Below are 16,976 nucleotides of genomic sequence, written 5' to 3'. Positions count from 1 at the left end.
GATGCCAAGAGCAAGGCAGCCGAGGGTGAAGAAACTGCTGAAGGCAAGGTTGCCGAAGGCGAAGAGGCTGCTGAAGGAAAGCTTGCTGAAGGTGAGGAGACCGCTGAAGGCAAGGTTGCCGAGGGCGAGGAAGTTACTGGCGATGCCACTGAGGAGGCCAAGGACAAGGCCGCCGAGGGTGAAGAGGCCGTTGAAGAGAAGGCTGCTGAGGGCGAGGAGGCTGCCAAGGAGCTCGACTTCTCCATCCTCAAGGGCACCACCGTCGACAAGGAGGGCAATCTCGTCAACGAGAAGGGCGACAAGCTCGGCAAGGTTGTCGAGGGAGAGCTCAAGCAACTCATCGGCCTCAGCAGTGACGACCAAGGTGTCATCTGGGACAAGACCGGCAAGCAGCTTGGCAAGGCTGAGCCCATCCCCGAGTGGGACCGCGAGCAGCTTGACTTCTCCATCCTCAAGGGTACCACCGTCGACAAGGAGGGTAACCTCGTCAACGACAAGGGCCACCTCATCGGCAAGGTCACTGAAGGCGAGATCAAGCAACTCATTGGCCTCACTGCTGATGAGCAGGGTACTATTTGGGACAGGACTGGCAAGAAGGTCGGAAAGGCCGAGCCTCTTCCTGAGTGGGAGCGTGGTGAGCAGAAGGATTACAGCATCCTAAAGGGCACCACTGTTGACAAGAACGGAAACCTCGTCAACGAGAAGGGTCACCTCTTCGGTAAGGTCGTTGAGGGCGAGATCAAGCAACTCATCGGCTTGGCTTCTGACGACCAGGGTACCATCTGGGACAAGACCGGTAAGGCCGTTGGTAAGGCTGAGCCTCTTCCCGAATGGGAGCGTGGTGAGCAGAAGGACTTCTCCATCCTCAAGGGCGCTGTTGTCGACAAGGAGGGTGGTCTCACCAACGACAAGGGAGACACCATCGGCAAGGTCACTGAGGGTGAGATCCGACAGCTCGTTGGCCTCAAGGCTGATGAGAATGGCAAGATCTGGAGAGACGGCAAGGTCGTCGGCCAGGCTGAGCCCCTCGCTGAGTGGGACCGCGTCCAGAAGAAGGATCGCTCCATCCTCAAGGGCTCCAAGGTTAACAAGGTCGGCAAGCTCGTCGATGCCAACGGTACTGTCGTCGGCAAGGTTGTTGAGGGTGAACTGAAGGAGCTTGTTGGCAAGCGCGCCGACGAGAATGGTGACATCTGGAACGACTCTGGCGAGGTTATTGGCAAGGCCGAGCCCGTCTCTGTCTCTGAGCGTGAGGACAAGTCATTCGCTCCCTTCGAGCACTTCCCCGGCGCCACCGTCGAGTCTGATGGTCGTGTCATGTACCAGGGCGAGCAGGTTGGTGAGGTCATCGAGGGTGACCCCAAGCAGCTCAAGGGCAGCGAGGTCGATGAGGATGGTGACATTCTCGACCGCCGTGGCAACACTGTCGGTAAGGCCAAGCGCTGGGAGGCTCCTGAGGTTGAGGAGGAGAAGCCCGTCGACAAATCTGCTCTTGCTGGCAAGCGCGTCAACAAGGCCGGTAACCTCGTCAGCGAGTCTGGCGAGATCTACGGCCGTGTCATTGAGGGTGATGTCCAGAAGCTTGTCGGACGCATGTCTGACAAGGATGGAAACATCCGAAGTGAGTCTGGCGACATCATTGGCAAGGCCGAGCTCGTCTCTGAGGGCGAGCGCGGTGGTAAGAAGGAGGGCCCCTTCGCCCAGCTCAAGAACTGCACCGTCGGCAAGGACGGTAAGGTCGTCAACGGAGCTGGTGAGGTTGTTGGCCGACTTGTCATTGGTGACGCTAAGGCTCTTGCTGGACGCGCTGTTGATGATGACGGTGAGATCACCGACTCCAACGGTAATGTCATTGGCAAGGCTGAGCGCTGGGAGGAGCCTGAGAAGGAGCAGAAGCACAACCCTCTGGCTGGCCGAAAGGTGAACCGCGAGGGTAACGTCGTTGACGCTGATGGCAACATCATCGGCAAGCTTACCAGCGGTGAGCTTCTCGACTGCGCTGGCAAGGAGATCGACGAGGACGGCGATGTCTTCAACCAGAAGGGATCCGTCATCGGTCACGTCTCTCTTCTCGAGGACATCCCCAAGGAGGAGGAGCCCGAGCCCGAGGGTGAGACTGAGGAGGAGAGACTCAAGCGCGAGCAGGCTGAGGCCGATGAGGCCAAGAAGACCGAGGAGGCTGAGAAGAACAAGAAGCTCGCTCAACAACTGGCTTACCAGATTGAGCAAACCCTTGAGAGGCTCCGACCCATCTGCAAGTCCATCAACGACAAGATCAGCGCTGCTGAGGCTCAGAAGCCTGAGGATCGTGATGAGGAGGAACTTGTCCGACAGGTCAAGCCTCTCATCGAGGATGGTGGTAAGATCCTGACTGAGACCAACGGCATCATCCGTGGTCTTGACCCCGATGGCCGTATCGCTCGCAACGCTAAGCAGAAGGTTGCTGGTGGTGAGGCCACTCCCGAGGAGGCTCACCTTGCCAACTTGCTCAAGGAGGTTAGTATCACGCTCCCATACCCTGAAGCACTCGCTAACAAGATAATAGCTCTCTACTGAGATCCAAACCACCATTGAGGAGGGCAAGCGCAAGCTTGAAGGTATGCCTCACGCCAAGAAGGAGATCAACCCTCTCTGGGGTCTCCTTGCCGAGCCTCTCTTCCAGATTGTCGCTGCTGTTGGTCTATTGCTCAGCGGTGTGCTTGGCCTTGTTGGCAAGCTTCTCGGTCCCATCCTGGGTCCTCTGGTATGTTTCAACCATTCATCGTCACAATCAATTGATCATCTTGCTAACAATGTCTTCAGCTTAACGGTCTTGGTCTTGGTGGTCTGCTCGATGGTCTTCTCGGAGGTCTTGGCCTCAAGAAGATCCTCGGCAGCCTTGGTCTTGGTGACGTCGTCGGCACAGTCACCGGTAAGAAATAAACAGATTTTAATGATTGCTTAATGGGGTATCTCTTAATGAATTATATCTTGGGAATTTTGGGACTGGAATTTGTATGATTAGTTCGGAGTTTTGTCTTGTTTAGCTTTACGAATTTCATGATTTAGTTGGCCAATAATGTTGCGCATTGACATGAAGCGAAAATTCCGAGTGCTCAATTGGAGCTAGCTCACTTAAGGACTAGCCCCAAATCTGATGAGTCAGCACGAAATCTGCACTACAAATTTCTGACTTTTTTCTCCTCCAGCTCTCTCAACCATCAACAATCACCATGCCCAGCTTGCTTCTGGCGTGGCCTTCCTGAACGATGCAACGATGCGTCTCTTCCTCATACGCCATGGAGAGACAGTCGACAACGTCGCAAACCTCTATGCCGGGTCTCGCGACTCAGCCTTGACTGCCCACGGCGTCATGCAAGCTCAACGGCTAGCATCTCACCTCTCTGAGCACGTCGCCATTGATCGCATCTTCTCGTCGAACCTCAGCCGCGCGGTGCATACCGCCCAGGCTATCCTCGATGCGCAGAAACGCGCGAAGGACCTGAAATTGATTCAGGCGCCAGAGCTGAGGGAGAAGGACTTTGGGACGGGTGAGGGCACCAAGTTTGGGGCTGCGACGAAGCATGAGGGCTCTGAGACACCGCAGGCGATGAGGAAGAGGGCTGATGTTTTCTTGGACGAGCATTTACCTCGATTGCACGAAGACTCGACCGTCTGCATCGTCGCTCACGGTATCATTCTCGGTACTTTTTACAAAGCACTCCGCGACAGAGCCTCCTCATCTGCTGGTCCAGATGCCGAACTGGAGGGTCAGGCATCTGCTTTCGTGCGCCCTTCATGGAGCAACACCGGCTACATCGAGGCCCTCATCACGCGTGACTCTTCCGACAAGCATCTCCAGATGCGCGTCGTGAAGATCAACAGCGTCGACCACCTCAAAGGTCTGAGAAAGACCCGGGGCGGAATTGGCAGTGCCAAGTTCGACGCGAAACAAAAGACGATGGACTCATTCTTCAAGCCAACATCGCGAAAGCGCAAGCTCGAAGATGAGGACATCGTATCTCGCTAAATGGTATGCTCAAATTTTTCTTTTACTCACACACAACACACCCAAGCTTTATGATGAAGAAGCAATTACACAGACCTGTACTGAAATACACAATGTGGAAACAATTTTGTCCAACCGCTGTCTGACAGCTTGTTCACAAATCATCTTTGTTGTCATTTCTATGGTAACACTAGCTAACGATGAACTCATAGGTCTCATTAGAACTGCATCGTATCATGATCGATGGTCTTCATAGAATCATTACATATAATACATAATACACACTATTCTAAACATCTGTGCTTGTCTCGTCCACTCCCGTGAAAACTTTGTACATGCGTCGACTTACTGCTTGGCCAACCATGCGATCTGTGAAAGCACCATCTTTGTTTGCGCTCTTCTTCACGCCTTCAAGAAGGGTTGGCCCGCGCTCTTCTAAACCTCGAACCAGACTGCTGACGGTGCCAAATTCCGCCGCGACTCCATATGCGATGGGGGCCGTGACTCGGACAATCTCTTGCAACATACGAACGTAGGTGTCTTTGGCGTCCTCGCCTGTCTTGACTTGTCCGCTCTCCATGCAAAACCCTGCTCCAAGTGTCGCAATGTCGCGTTGTTTTCGATATGGTATTGTCGAGATGTGCTGCGTGAATGTGAGGATCTGCTCGGCTGTTTCCATCGGTATCATAGTGTGATGGATCAAGACCTCATGCATCACCTGCAATTGCAACAACGCATCTTCGATTAACTCCTCGGATACGTATTCCGGAGGGGGGTTGTTTCGTCGACGACCTGCAGTAGAAGCCGCAGCCTCTTGAGCGCGAACGTTCGATGTAAATTGACGATTACGAAGGTTTCTGTTCTTGCGCAACCAGGGTGTGAGGCCCTCAATCAAGTAGACGAGAGAATGATCAGCAAAATGTCTTTGCATCTTGCCAACGTGAGTTGAAATCTGGTCGTCCTGCGCCAGCTTCACAAACTCATCGGCATGCATCACAACGAGAGCATGCTTCTCATCCTCAAGGCGAAGAGGAATTGGCTCCCAGAGACCAATCTCGTCGTTGTATCGACTGCGAACCTTTCTTCGCCATTTGATCACATTGTCGACCGGGCTATTCCAAATTGTGTACTGCACATCAAAAGGTTCTAGCATGGTCTGAAGTTCAGTTGTGACCGTGGCATTTAGACTCGAAGGGATATCGACCATCATTTCTGGCGTTGAAACCTTCTTGTCTGTACGTAGCTTGTTGACCTCTGCCAACGCGGCAGTGCGTTCCTTCTCGCGAAGTTTGGCTTCCTTGGCTTCCTGTTTCTCTCGTCGTTTGGTCTCTTTTTCGACTTCTTTGGCTGCTGCCTTTGCTTCTTTTTCTCGTGCTCGCTCTGCTGCTGACTTTGTATTCGAAGCTGCGGGCTTTGTTCGAGATCTTGATGATACAACATCGCTTTGTGAGCGCTGAAGTTGCGATCGACGTCGCATCTTGGCAACATCGAAAGAAGCGATATCTGGCAATTCATCCTCGGAACCGTCCCCGCCATCGGAGTCGTCAATGTTAATAACGTTATTGTTCTTCCGTGGCGGTGATGAATCGAAAGAGAAGACATCTGGCGCCGAACTAGAGATTGGATCCCATGTGGCATTCTTCTTTGGGGCTGGCTTTGATGTAGGTTTCGGCGGAGGCGCAGGCGGTGATGTTATGATAGCCTCAGGCACCTTGGTCGTTACCGGCGCTTGATGGGGTGAACTTGCGAAAGGGTCGGAAGATTCTATAGGTCTTGCGAGGGGCTTGGGCTTTGGAGGCGATCGTCGCACTGGTTGTGGTGAACTTGCGAAAGGATCAGAGTCTTCAGCGTCAAGCGGTTGTTTAGTGGGCTTGCTGATAGTATCTGTCGAGGTTTTGCCAGTATATGTAAAAGGTTCCAGCTGGCTATGTGATGCAAATATTGGAGAACTCGTAACTTCTATAGGGTCAGAAGCGACAGAAGCTCGCCCATTCCCATTCGTTCGCACTGGCGGGAGAATTGTTTGCGGCTCTGGAGCTGGAGAAATGCGCTTGAGCGGAGGTGGTTGCGCTGGGGGATAAAGACATCGTCTTTTGTTCGGGTTTGAATCGACCAATGTTGGCTCATCGAGGTCTATCGTTGTATCGAAATCATCGGAGAGAAATAGTCCAGGTGATACAGGATAGGTTGCGTCGATACTTGGCAGGTGTCGCTTCTCTGGTTCAACGATGTGATTGGTCTTGGGTACTTGCGCAGAGGGTGGAATGGACTGGCTTGGTGGCGGGCTCGATGAGATGAGATCAATCACATCGGGCGCCATTTTGTTTGCGATATTTGGACGATTACCATTGATGATCGTTAATTTGAAGTTGAGGCTCTCTACGGTCAATGGCGGGGCGCGCTGTGACGCGACGACCTTGGTCTGGATGGCACACGAAAAACGCCAAAGTCACGTGTAGCTGTTAAGAAGCTTGCCACTCACCATTACGGAGTGAATATGAGATATGAGATACAATGAAGTCATGTTACGCATGGCTTCATGCACCTTCGTTGAGTGGTAGCCATTGATCAGTGTAGTAATTTGTATTAGTCTATCACAGATCTCGGCTGCGTGTATGTAGAGTAACCTATAGCTCTCGCGAGACTGGACAAGAACTATTCGTCTTGTTATCTTCTCCATACACTTTCTTGTCACAATTTGGCAATCATATGACCTTCCAGCGGCTTGCTTCCGTATGCGGGCTTGTGCTTCCTTGATAAAATGTGTCAAAAAAAATTAGGACAGTGCCAAGTTCATGCCATTTTTCGGATTAGCACAACATCTACAGAGTACAGTATCCACGATAGTCACCACTGATCTCCAAGTTTACGTTCCATGCAAGTATCAGCTCTCCAATTGTAACTCCGACCTTCCCTAAGTGGTGACAGAGCTCCATGGGCATGTAGTCCAGGTGATCCTCGCAAACCACGATCACTTGAGGCACGGAGGAGAAAAGAGAAATCCTCAAAGGAGGCATCATCTCGTATTTGATCCCAGGAAGATAAAACGTTTTTCTTAGCATAATGATAAGACTTGGTCGAAAATATAATAATACCGTCGATTATAGCCTAAGATATAGACCATACTCCGAAGCGAAGTCCATTTGATGACGATCTCAACGGCGAGGATTGAAGCTTATGTGTAAGTCAGAATCCTGTACTATATCACGCTGCTTTATTGATGATACATCATATACATACTGACTCATCTCTCATTCTCCGACTACCTTCTCTCCGTGATACAAGCTTCAACCTTCAGTGCCGTTCCTCGACAGGGTAAACTGTTTAGCGAACACAACATGCGTCAGTAACCAAGCTGTGCAACGTCACATCGTGACGTTGTAAAGACTCAATGAGGAGGCATAACATCTTGGCGATTGTCAAAAGGAAGTCGAAGCAAGAGTCAGTGTCCATAATTCATGGCATATGGACGGCTCAGGGTATGGACAGGGATAAATATAGAGATTGTCTATCCTGCAAAGGAACAGTAACATTGCGATAACAAAAGTTTCATGTTTAATCACAGGGCTCTGTGAATAGTTGGACTATTACCAAGGTACATAGTCTATATAGCAGTGTTTGGAGCTATATCGTGGTAATCAGCAGTGTGTTTGGTAGATCCAACTAGCGAAGTGGAGGTATAGGAAGTTAACACAATCCACATCTTATATCCGTTTCCATGGTGTCTGTCCACTCCAAGAGTTCAATTCTTGACTCGTTTTCTCGTGAAGACATTTTCTCAGTGGCACCGACTGAGCACCAGCCCTGTTGTTTTGATAGTGGATAAGCCGACCGTTGACAGCTACTGTGACAACCAAGATCCCTGACGATTTTATGTAAGTTGGCGTTGAAGCAACAAGCGAGAACGAAATTCTTAAGGCTGACGAATAAGACAGGCTCAACCGCCGAGGTCTCCGGTAGTTCATGCTGGCAACATGCATGCGTTCCATTGACCAAGTGGCTTTCCTTTGGTGAGACGAAGTGTCTCGGACAATCAGACATGCAGAGCCTGATATCTTGATGTAACAATGGCCTTGCCAGGCAGACAAGAGAGTCTAACAAGGACCAACAGTTCATAACCTACGATAGCTCACCGTCGAACACTTGTCAGGTCATGTAAGATTGTTCAAAAGAAGAAATAATAGTAACAGGTTCGAAGTATCAAGGTTTCATTGGGATTGGGAGTGGGGGCTTGGACCTGAAACATACCGTGGGCGTGGTGTGTTTGACCCCCGCGATTTGCTTCCGCAGTTGAATACGACTCAAAACGCGGACAGAAACCATGCCGGTCACAGTAACTGTTTCCACATTTTGCTTCTCATGTCGCGAAATGATGCCATTCAAGACTCCGTAACTAATTGACCAAGAGACCTCGCTTCAAATAGGGCGACATGTGAGCTCCAGGCTAGGCTCAGAGGGACATGGATAAAGCGCCCGATTATTTAGGAGACGATCGTCTTAGACCCTGGATCTTACTGTAACAGTAGATGGGACGAAAGTTAAAGGAGATGGTTGATGGGTTAGTTATCGGAGGGATCTTGATAGTTGTCTCGGGCGCCAAAAGCAACGAAATTGTTAAACGGGATGGTGTGCATGGGGCGGTTGCTGGTGCATTCCGTGTAGCATTGTCTGCAGAGTGATACGCGTCGATGTTCGTGATATCAAGGTACTTGCATATGTATTTTGCTGCGTGACCGCCATAACCGCAAGGTAAGTTTCGATATGGGTCAAGTTGACAACGCATCGAGAGGGGACGTTGAAAACTCTGTCAACGGCACAAGACATCAAATTCACCGTTGAGTCAATGTCTAACGGTATTCTTTTCTTCCATGGAAACTTGGCGTGAAACCGGTATATTGGTTACCGTTCTTGCATTGGTTTGATGACATCCAGCCATACCCATCCGACAAACGCGACGATGTGCCGCTAAGTTAGTTTGGACGCGTCGGATATTAGATTCAGCCCCTGAACAGAAAGAACAGAAAAGATCGCCTCGGGCTGAAGAGGCATTTGAATTGGTCCGAGAGACTAATCAAGGTGGTTGGTTTGACTTTGTTGCTTGCAAAGACGATCATAAATAAGGCCTGATTAAGCAGTTTAACCCTCAACATCCACGAGGATGCGTTGCCTGTTGCTTGGGTCGAGCCGGGATCGGCCAAGTAGTGCGAGAACAAATGGAGTTTTTTTCTTTCTCAGGAATACGGTTCATGAATCAGCACGTTGGATGTCACATTTTAAAGAAATGAGAACTGACTCTCACAGCTTAATTGGTCTAGTAAAGTCCCAATCAGTCTCTTCCAACACTATCACCAAATATTATTCAGATTATGGCACTGATGCAAAGGGTCCAAGCATACAAACCATTTGGAGGGTCCATGCCACTAAAGTACTGGCCTTGGGCCTGGTTGCTCGGACCAGGTTACCAGCGCCGGGGGAGGGATCCAGTTAAAGCGAAGCTGTCCAACCAGTAGGCGCCCTCTCCGCCATCACCTAACCTAAAGCGCCACTAGCCCATCCCTAAGATTCAGGGGTCAGGCAATCACGTCCATCAGACGCGAGGTACCTGACAACGTTGCCCGAGCCGGCCCAGCGCTAATGTACCTCTAGCCCCCCAGGGGCGGACTTGACAGCCCTCCATCCCGCTGAGTGTGTGTTGGCTGGCACTGGCACAGTCCCCTAAATGAATCGAAGGAAGCTGGAAGATACTGAAGTCTGAACCTAACTGTCCAGTTTACCCCTGGTGGGCTTGATTCCACTTTGAGGCTGTCCCGTCCCTTTTTTTCTGTTGCTTTTTCTACTCCTGAACTGAAAAGTGATCAAACAGCCAACGGCCCGCCCGTTGAAGTTATTTCTTCTGCCTCTGCATCATCTACAACCTCCTCTCCCACCGCTTTCTTCTCTCTTCCCTTCTCCTCCGCTCTTTTCTTTCACCTTTTACCAATTCCACCCCGACAAAAGCCCCTCCGCTAGCGACTTACGTCCCGCTCCACAACTGGAACGAGGAATTGCCAGCCCAGACCTAGACCCAGCCCTCGACAACTCCGTCGCCCGATCGTCCGTGGTCGCTTGTTTAATTACATTTTCCCCCTACACCCCTGGTCTGAATAAACAATCGACATCCGCCTCGCGCTCACTCGTTGAAACTTCTACGAGTCCCCCAAAGGTCAACTGCCGCACGTGAGACCGTCTGGAACACTTCGCGATCCCCTCACCAACCGACGACTCTCGTGGCGCTGCAATCATCTATGACGTTCTGAAAGACGACCTCTTCTCCCTCCGAGGAAGACAACATACAAAGAAGCCCTTTGTGGCCTTGACAGCTTTTGCGACATACATCGCCGTTGACGATTACGAGAACTGAGACACCGCGCATTTCTTTCGCAACTTAGCCATGGCGACCTCGCCCCCGGCCTCGCCGGGAGGAATCCCTCAAAGGCCCATGAGCGCCATCGCAAGAGCCCACCCTAGAAGCAGTAGCAGGTTGAGCATGACGAGCAAGACTGGAGGCGGGAGCAGAGCCTCAGACGACGAAAGTCGGACGGCGGTCAAAGTCGGTAAGTCGACCGTTGTCACCAAACTTTCGGGTTACTAATGCTTGTTCGTTGTCAGCCGTTCGAGTACGACCGCCGTTGAACCCTAACGATCCTGGATATGATCTGATTCCGCAGCGATTTCAACGAGCTATGGTCCAAACGACCTCCGATACCAGCCTTGCAATCGATTCCCCGCAAGGTCGCAAACTATTTGTTTTCGACCGAGTCTTCAGCTCAGATACACAACAGGAGGGCGTGTGGGATTATGTGTCGGACTGCATTGGCGCTTTCACCCAAGGTTACAATGTATCCTTAATGGCATATGGCCAGTCTGGTGCTGGCAAATCATACACCATGGGTACTTCAGGCCCAGGTGAACAATATGACCAAGAGCTGATGGGTACGTTGAAGCGAACAAGCGGCGACTGTGCTTGCTAACCAATATCCAGGTGTCATTCCCAGAGCTGCCATAGCGCTCTTTGAAAAGCTCGATACTCCCGAGACCCCAAAGTCCAAAGCCAAGGCGAACCGCAGTTCTCTTTCCCATCTCAAAGGTCCACGAGGATTTAGCCAGCAGAATACGCTTGGTGACCGCGAGTGGTCGCTGAAAGCTACATATGTCGAGATTTACAACGAACAGCTTCGCGATCTCCTCGTCCCCGAAACGACCCCGATGAACGAGCGCGGCAATGTGGCCATTCGCGAAGACACAAAGGGAAACATCATCTTGACAGGCCTTCGACAAGTCGACATCAACTCGGTGGACGACCTCATGAATGCTCTGAACTTCGGCTCCTCTATTCGCCAGACCGATGCCACGGCTATCAACGCCAAGTCGTCGCGATCCCATGCTGTTTTCTCACTTAACCTAGTTCAGCGCAAGAACAAGTCGTCCGGCCAGGGCGCCGAGAAGCGCTTCTCCGTACCACTCGAAGCGATGACGGGCCAGGATGTTACTGTGACAACCGACAGCAAACTTCACTTTGTGGATTTGGCTGGAAGTGAAAGACTGAAGAACACTGGAGCTCAGGGCGATCGAGCAAAGGAGGGTATCTCTATTAATGCCGGTCTTGCCGCCCTTGGTAAAGTTATCAGCCAGCTTTCGTCAAGAAACCCTGGCTCCCACGTCTCGTACCGCGACTCTCGACTTACTCGACTGCTGCAAGATTCGCTCGGTGGTAATGCCATCACTTACATGATTGCCTGTGTTACGCCGGCCGAATTCCACTTGAGCGAGACCCTGAACACCGTCCAGTATGCCCAACGAGCTCGAGCGATTCAATCGAAACCGCGCATTCAGCAAGTCGAAGAGGGCGATAAGCAATCTGTGATTGACCGCCTCAAGGCTGAGGTTGCCTTCCTCCGTGAACAAATTCGCAGTGCCGAACATGGAGGCAACAGCCCTCGACGTAACGCGCAAGGAATTGCTGATCGATCTGAGCGCCAAAACGAGCGCGAGACTGAGCTCCAGAACCAACTACTGGACACTCAAGAGAGCTATACCGCCTTGAGCCAGCGTCATGCTCGACTAATTGCTGAGTTGGCGCGCGCTCGTGAAAACGAATCTGGCGCGGACCACCATGAGGAATCGGGTGATACGGCAGATGACCGCCTCAACCGATCGAATTCATTTGCGCAAGCTGTTGAGCAAGTCGTTATGGAATACGAGAAAACGATTCAGTCTCTCGAGCAGTCCCTCTCTTCTACTCGCGGCACTCTCTCTAACACCGAGGCTAATCTTCTCGAGAAGGAGACGAAATGCGCTTACGTCGAAACTATCAACTCACAGCTCCAGAGCCGTCTCCAGAAGCTCATGGACCGAGAGAATAATACTGAGAGTTATCTACACGATCTTGAAGCCAAGTTGGATGGACATACCAACGGCGAAGAGAAGAACGCCACGATCATTATGGAACTTCGTAAGGAGATTTCCCGTGTTCGAGAGAATGAGGCGTCATGCGAAGACTACATCTCAACCCTTGAAGAACGTCTTGCTGAGGCGGACCAAGATGCCGAGTTGATGCAACGTGAAATCGACCGACTTGAGCAAGTGGTTGAGCGACAAAGAAGTCTCGGTAAGCTCGACTCGCTTCTCCAGGAGCTTGACCAGATCCAAGATGGCAAGGAACCCGGGACCGAGAACGGAACCGACCACAATGCTGAGCAAACCAACGGTGTTGCGTCTCGTCGCGCTATGGCCGAACACTCTCGAAACCTTTCCCACGTTAGTCGTCATAGCCAAATGGAGGACCCGATTCCAGAGGGTGACGAGGAAGACCACCCTCATACCAAGATTGGCCCTGTCAAGGAAGTCGATGAGGATCTTCTGCGTCTTGAGAAGCCAACCGAAGAGGGTCCTCCACCAAGCCCAGCTCAATCCAAGTTTGTTGCTGACAAGCTTGAGAATGTTACCCAGGAGCTTATTGACTTGCGCGTGGAGCACGAGTCGACTCTTCATGACTATGACTCCCTCCACGCCAAGTACGAGGATGCTATGCGTAAGATTGCTGAGATGCAGGATGCCGTTGATGAGGCCCGTCATGTCAACCCCAAGCGCGAGTCGGTTATTTCTGTGGCCACACCGACCCATACCCGACCCGAGTCTTTCCTTTCTGACTCTAGAACAAATGATCTGAAGGCTGGGCCAAGGTCATCCTTTACGCGATCGCTCTCTTCGGAATTATCCTCAGCCATGGATTCTCCTGCCACTGCCGCTTCATCGAACGGTGACATCTTGTCTGACGACGAAACTGCTACCACGAAGCCCGCAGCCGCATCGACGGAGAACTTGCCCCAGGACGATAATGTTGAGATTGCTGCAGAGCTCCAAAGACTCAAGTCAATGGCCCAGGAACGTGAAGCTGCTGAACGAGAATTGGCCGAGAGATATGCTCAGCTTGAGTTCAAGCACAACGAGACCCTCGATATTGTTGAGGAGCTCAAGACTGACCTATCTCGTGCCCGTGTCATGGAAGCTACATCACCTCGTTCCAGCACTCCTGTTATTCGACGCAAGTCAAGTCAGAACCTGCTCGTTGTCGACCGTGCCCAGCGCTCATTTTCATCACTGCGAAACATTGCTTCTGAGCACTTCGGCGCTCAGCCCGAGGCCATGCAGAGCTTCGAGCTGAACTTGAATGCCGCGATCCATGAACTGCACGTCAGGAGCGAACGCATTCAGGAACTAGAAGCAGACGTTGCAGCAGCGAAGAAGGAGATGGAAACCAAGATGACCATCATCTCGGGACTGACAAGAGAACGATCCAGTCTCAAGGCCAGCCCTGTAGAGATGTCCATGGTGGCAACACTGCGGGATCAGCTTGAGCAGAATGAGAGACAACTTTGTGATACGAGGAACGCTCACATGGCTCGTGAGCAAGCACTCACAACTGAGCTTGAGTCACTGCGACAAGCACTTGCTGCCAAGTCTAGTCTCCAGGAGCCCAACAATGCTGACTCCAAGCATGAGCAGCGTGTTGCCGAGCTCCAGACTGAGCTGGCTACCTGGGAGCAGAAGCACAAGGAGGCGCTTGATTCCATGGCAACAACAGAAACCCAGATGCGGGGTACGATTGAGGAGCTTGAGGCTCGAGTTGTTTCTAACCATGCTCAAATCTCTGCCTCTCGATCCCAGAATGGCGATAAGGATGAGCCAAACAGCGATGCTGAGCAACGACAACAGAACCTTATCAGCTTCCTTCGCAACGAGATTGATGAGTACAAGGCGATCATCAACAGCAATGCTACCAAGGTTGCTGAACTGGAGCAGGCTCATGCTGCTGCTCGCGCCGAGTTGGACGAGCTCCACAAGACTCACAACGCTGTGCAAGAGGACAACTCCCGACAGCTAGAGCTTATTGCCAAGCTTCAGGGGCAGATCGCAGCCCATGATGAGGGCGCGAAGAGTAACGAGACATCGCTCGAGGAGCTCAAGGCTGAGCACGCTAAGGCCCTGGCTGATCTTAAGACGACCGAGCAGAAGGGCTACGAAGAGCAGGTTGAAGTGTTGCTATCCGAGCATGCCGAGAGTGCTCTCCGATTGGAGACTGAGCTTGCAGAGATTCGCGATGAACTCAACAAGGCAGCTTCCCATGTCGCCATGGCTCTTGGCCTTGACGCTGATGCAGAGAAGTTGGTGGAGCGTATCGATGAGCTTGCTGCTAGCAAGAAGGTTCTTGACGAGGAGCAGGCCAAGCGGGCCGAGATTGAGTCACATGTCAACGAGCTCACATCTATTAATGAGAAGATCATGAAGGATCTTGAAGACGCCAAGGTTGCTTTGGCTGAAATGCTTGATGGAGGTGCTGGCTCTGGTCCTCTAGTTGAGCAGATCAAGATCGCCAAGAAGAGGATGACAGATCTTGATGACCGAAGCAAGAAGAACAGCAGACTTGTGGAGGAGCTTGAGGAGCAGCTCCAGAATAACTTTGACGAGGTTCAAATCACCAATAACCGATTGAGCACCCTGCAGACGGAACGTAACAGTCAATTGGTTGAGGCCAATGCCGCTACTGCACGCCTCACTGCCGAATTACAGGTCTTAAAGGAAGATTATGCAGCTCTCCAGGTAAGCTTGTCTCTGCATGATAATTTGTGGGCTTCACTAACACTTCCTAGACTAAGATGGACGAAGTGGCGGCTGGCGTCCAGCGGTCAAACTCTAACTCGACCATTCGCAAGAGCGCATCTCACGTCTCCCTCCCATCACCCCCACCAGCTATCCCTCTCCCCCCTCTGCCAAACGGTGCGGGATCTCCTGTCAATGGAGCTCCCAGCTCACCCACCAACGGACGTCCTATCAGCAAGGACAACATTAACATCTCTCATATTACTGAAGACCAGGAAGCGCGTATCCGAACCATCGAGAAGCACCTTAATGCGGAGCGTCAGCTTACCCAGACACTCGAGGAGGCTCTTACCGACCTGGAAAGGCAATCTAATAAAGTTAAGGCCGATTGTGATGCCTGGAAGAAGCGTGCTGGTGAGCTAGAGGTCGAGGTCAAGGAGCTCAAGGACCGCCCTCCTCCCGAGCCTGTTCAGGACAACAGATGGAGTCTCCAAGCTGTGGAGGAGGAGCGCAAGAAGCGACAGGCTGCCGAGGCTGCCCGTCGCCAGCTCGAGGAGCGTATGAATGCCATCAACAAGGGCAAGAAGAAGAAGGGAAGCTTGAACTGCTTCTAGAGGAGGCGAAGCTGTGACTAGCCGGCTTTTGCGCGGCCCGCCCCGGAGTCTTTGATCACGGGACACACATTCAGCATTGGGGGGTTGATTGGGATGGGATTCTTTTTGCAACGCCTTTATGTGTCATCACGTTTCTGATTTGATGTTGTTCACTATATTCCCCCTCGAGTTTTATTGTCGGTCTGGCGCTCTTTTTCGTCGTCGGGCATCCCAACCAAGTTTTCAAGCACTGGCCAGGAGTTTGGAGGATTCTTTTTTTTTTAACTTTTTGTTGTTTTTACTACCCTGTGAAGAAGGGGGGGATTTATCACATACACGAGCGGCTCGATGCATAAAGATGTCATTTTGGGTGTCTGTCTTGGTACATGTGTAATTTTCTTCTTTTCGATTTGACTCCCTTTGATTTCAAGGGAGATTTTAGGGTGGCGGACTTTGATTCAAAGAATGAAGCGGAAGATGGGATGATTCTTATGAGGGGGGACCCATTGATTTTGGGTTTCGCATTACAAATTACATATAGGGAAACAAAAACGTGGTTTTTTGTTTCCGAAGACGATAGTGGTAAATACTAGTTTCAAAGACCTTACTCATTCGCCTTGATCGTTTTCTTCTGAGGGGAGTAGTTCTGGGAACCAGCCGTACTGGGAGAAGTCTACTGAGTGTTCGCCCATTGCGTTTGTCTCGACTTGTACGGCTTCTGCTTGGAGGGCATCAGCTTGTGAGCGGGATCCTCCAGGTTGAGATCTACAAAGTGAGCTTTTGTCCCTTGGAGACCGAGTGAAGATTGATGCTTACCTAGGCGATATTTGGCCTTTGGAGTTTATCACTCTTTGCCATGGAACGTTTTCATGGTTGAAGGGCTGAGACGGATCGGCGGGAAGGTGCTTTAGACAGACGCCGACTTGACGAGGTCTTTGAGCTGTGACATGTTAGTGACTTGAGGTTTTGGGTGTGTGAGGGTTTGGTACGGGTTCCAACGAGCATGGCGATGTGGCCGTATGTCGTGACTTTGCCGTGGGGGATCTCTTGAACGGCTGAGTATACGGCGTGGAAGAAGGCTTGTGCTTCGTCTGACCGGGGCATTATGATGGTGTATGGGACATAAGCAAATGCTTTGAGTAGTTACAATGAAGAATAATGGTGTATGAGCAGGTTGAAGCTGTCGTAGTTCATTGAATGAAGTGCCGATGAATGGTGCTGAAGGGCGCGATGTAAATAGCGGGGTATGCCACTAT

The 16,976-nt window shown here is 51.4% G+C and overlaps 5 protein-coding genes across 8 annotated transcripts in view; 2 read left to right on the top strand and 3 right to left on the bottom strand.

Annotated features, from left to right (window-relative positions):
* Positions 1–4,291, top strand: part of FOIG_00086 (uncharacterized protein) — a 6,287-nt gene extending 1,996 nt beyond the window's left edge. The window contains exons 3-7 of one of the 2 annotated variants that reach the window (XM_031196066.1): positions 115–2,496; positions 2,546–2,743; positions 2,803–2,911; positions 3,189–4,012; positions 4,201–4,291. In XM_031196066.1, the coding sequence (XP_031071833.1) occupies positions 115–2,496; positions 2,546–2,743; positions 2,803–2,911; positions 3,189–4,009 (3,510 nt within the window). In that variant the 3' untranslated portion in view covers positions 4,010–4,012; positions 4,201–4,291. Of the gene's footprint in view, positions 1–81; positions 2,497–2,545; positions 2,744–2,802; positions 3,057–3,188; positions 4,013–4,200 lie in introns of those variants that run through there. The other variant, XM_031196067.1, reaches the window with a different exon arrangement.
* FOIG_00085 (uncharacterized protein) lies at positions 4,138–6,414 on the bottom strand. Its single transcript, XM_031196065.1, has one exon. It carries the CDS (start codon positions 6,306–6,308, stop codon positions 4,278–4,280), a length of 2,031 nt encoding a protein of 676 aa, XP_031071832.1. The 5' UTR covers positions 6,309–6,414; the 3' UTR covers positions 4,138–4,277.
* A 1,089-nt stretch (positions 6,415–7,503) lies between these two features.
* On the bottom strand, positions 7,504–8,148 carry FOIG_00084 (uncharacterized protein). The gene has a single exon (XM_031196064.1). It carries the CDS (start codon positions 8,102–8,104, stop codon positions 7,676–7,678), a length of 429 nt encoding a protein of 142 aa, XP_031071831.1. The 5' UTR covers positions 8,105–8,148; the 3' UTR covers positions 7,504–7,675.
* Positions 8,149–9,794: 1,646 nt separating this feature from the next.
* FOIG_00083 (uncharacterized protein) lies at positions 9,795–16,902 on the top strand. Of its 3 annotated transcripts, XM_031196061.1 has the most exons (5): positions 9,795–10,581; positions 10,637–10,960; positions 11,010–15,127; positions 15,178–16,492; positions 16,541–16,902. In XM_031196061.1, exons 1-4 carry the CDS (start codon positions 10,419–10,421, stop codon positions 15,739–15,741), a joined length of 5,169 nt encoding a protein of 1,722 aa, XP_031071828.1. In that variant the 5' UTR covers positions 9,795–10,418; the 3' UTR covers positions 15,742–16,492; positions 16,541–16,902. The 3 variants fall into 3 exon arrangements, with proteins under 3 accessions (XP_031071828.1, XP_031071830.1, XP_031071829.1); XM_031196063.1 differs by having other exon boundaries at positions 10,637–15,127; XM_031196062.1 differs by having other exon boundaries at positions 9,795–10,960.
* On the bottom strand, positions 15,180–16,946 carry FOIG_00082 (methylated-DNA-protein-cysteine methyltransferase like protein). Its single transcript, XM_031196060.1, has 3 exons — positions 16,710–16,946; positions 16,537–16,660; positions 15,180–16,485 (listed from the first exon to the last, which is right to left on the bottom strand). The coding sequence occupies exons 1-3, from the start codon at positions 16,822–16,824 to the stop codon at positions 16,329–16,331; spliced, it is 396 nt and encodes a 131-aa protein (XP_031071827.1). The 5' UTR covers positions 16,825–16,946; the 3' UTR covers positions 15,180–16,328.
* Between the last annotated feature and the right edge of the window lie 30 nt (positions 16,947–16,976).

This window comes from Fusarium odoratissimum, assembly GCF_000260195.1.
Source record: "Fusarium odoratissimum NRRL 54006 unplaced genomic scaffold supercont1.1, whole genome shotgun sequence".
Lineage (NCBI taxonomy): Eukaryota > Fungi > Ascomycota > Sordariomycetes > Hypocreales > Nectriaceae > Fusarium > Fusarium odoratissimum.
Note: the sequence above shows the minus strand (reverse complement) of the source record. Positions and strands in the feature narration are given on the sequence as shown.

What these genes read in the sequence shown, in the direction of transcription:
- FOIG_00085 (XM_031196065.1), bottom strand. Translation starts at nt 6,308, where the DNA reads ATGGCGCCCGATGTGATTGATCTCATCTCATCGAGCCCGCCACCAAGC.
- FOIG_00084 (XM_031196064.1), bottom strand. Translation starts at nt 8,104, where the DNA reads ATGAACTGTTGGTCCTTGTTAGACTCTCTTGTCTGCCTGGCAAGGCCA.
- FOIG_00083 (XM_031196061.1), top strand. Translation starts at nt 10,419, where the DNA reads ATGGCGACCTCGCCCCCGGCCTCGCCGGGAGGAATCCCTCAAAGGCCC. An exon ending in TCGGACGGCGGTCAAAGTCG is followed by an intron (nt 10,582 to 10,636) that starts GTAAGTCGACCG and finishes GTTCGTTGTCAG; the next exon opens with CCGTTCGAGTACGACCGCCG. An exon ending in AAGATTATGCAGCTCTCCAG is followed by an intron (nt 15,128 to 15,177) that starts GTAAGCTTGTCT and finishes AACACTTCCTAG; the next exon opens with ACTAAGATGGACGAAGTGGC.
- FOIG_00082 (XM_031196060.1), bottom strand. Translation starts at nt 16,824, where the DNA reads ATGCCCCGGTCAGACGAAGCACAAGCCTTCTTCCACGCCGTATACTCA. An exon ending in CGCCATGCTCGTTGGAACCC is followed by an intron (nt 16,661 to 16,709) that starts GTACCAAACCCT and finishes AACATGTCACAG; the next exon opens with CTCAAAGACCTCGTCAAGTC. An exon ending in AAAGGCCAAATATCGCCTAG is followed by an intron (nt 16,486 to 16,536) that starts GTAAGCATCAAT and finishes CTCACTTTGTAG; the next exon opens with ATCTCAACCTGGAGGATCCC.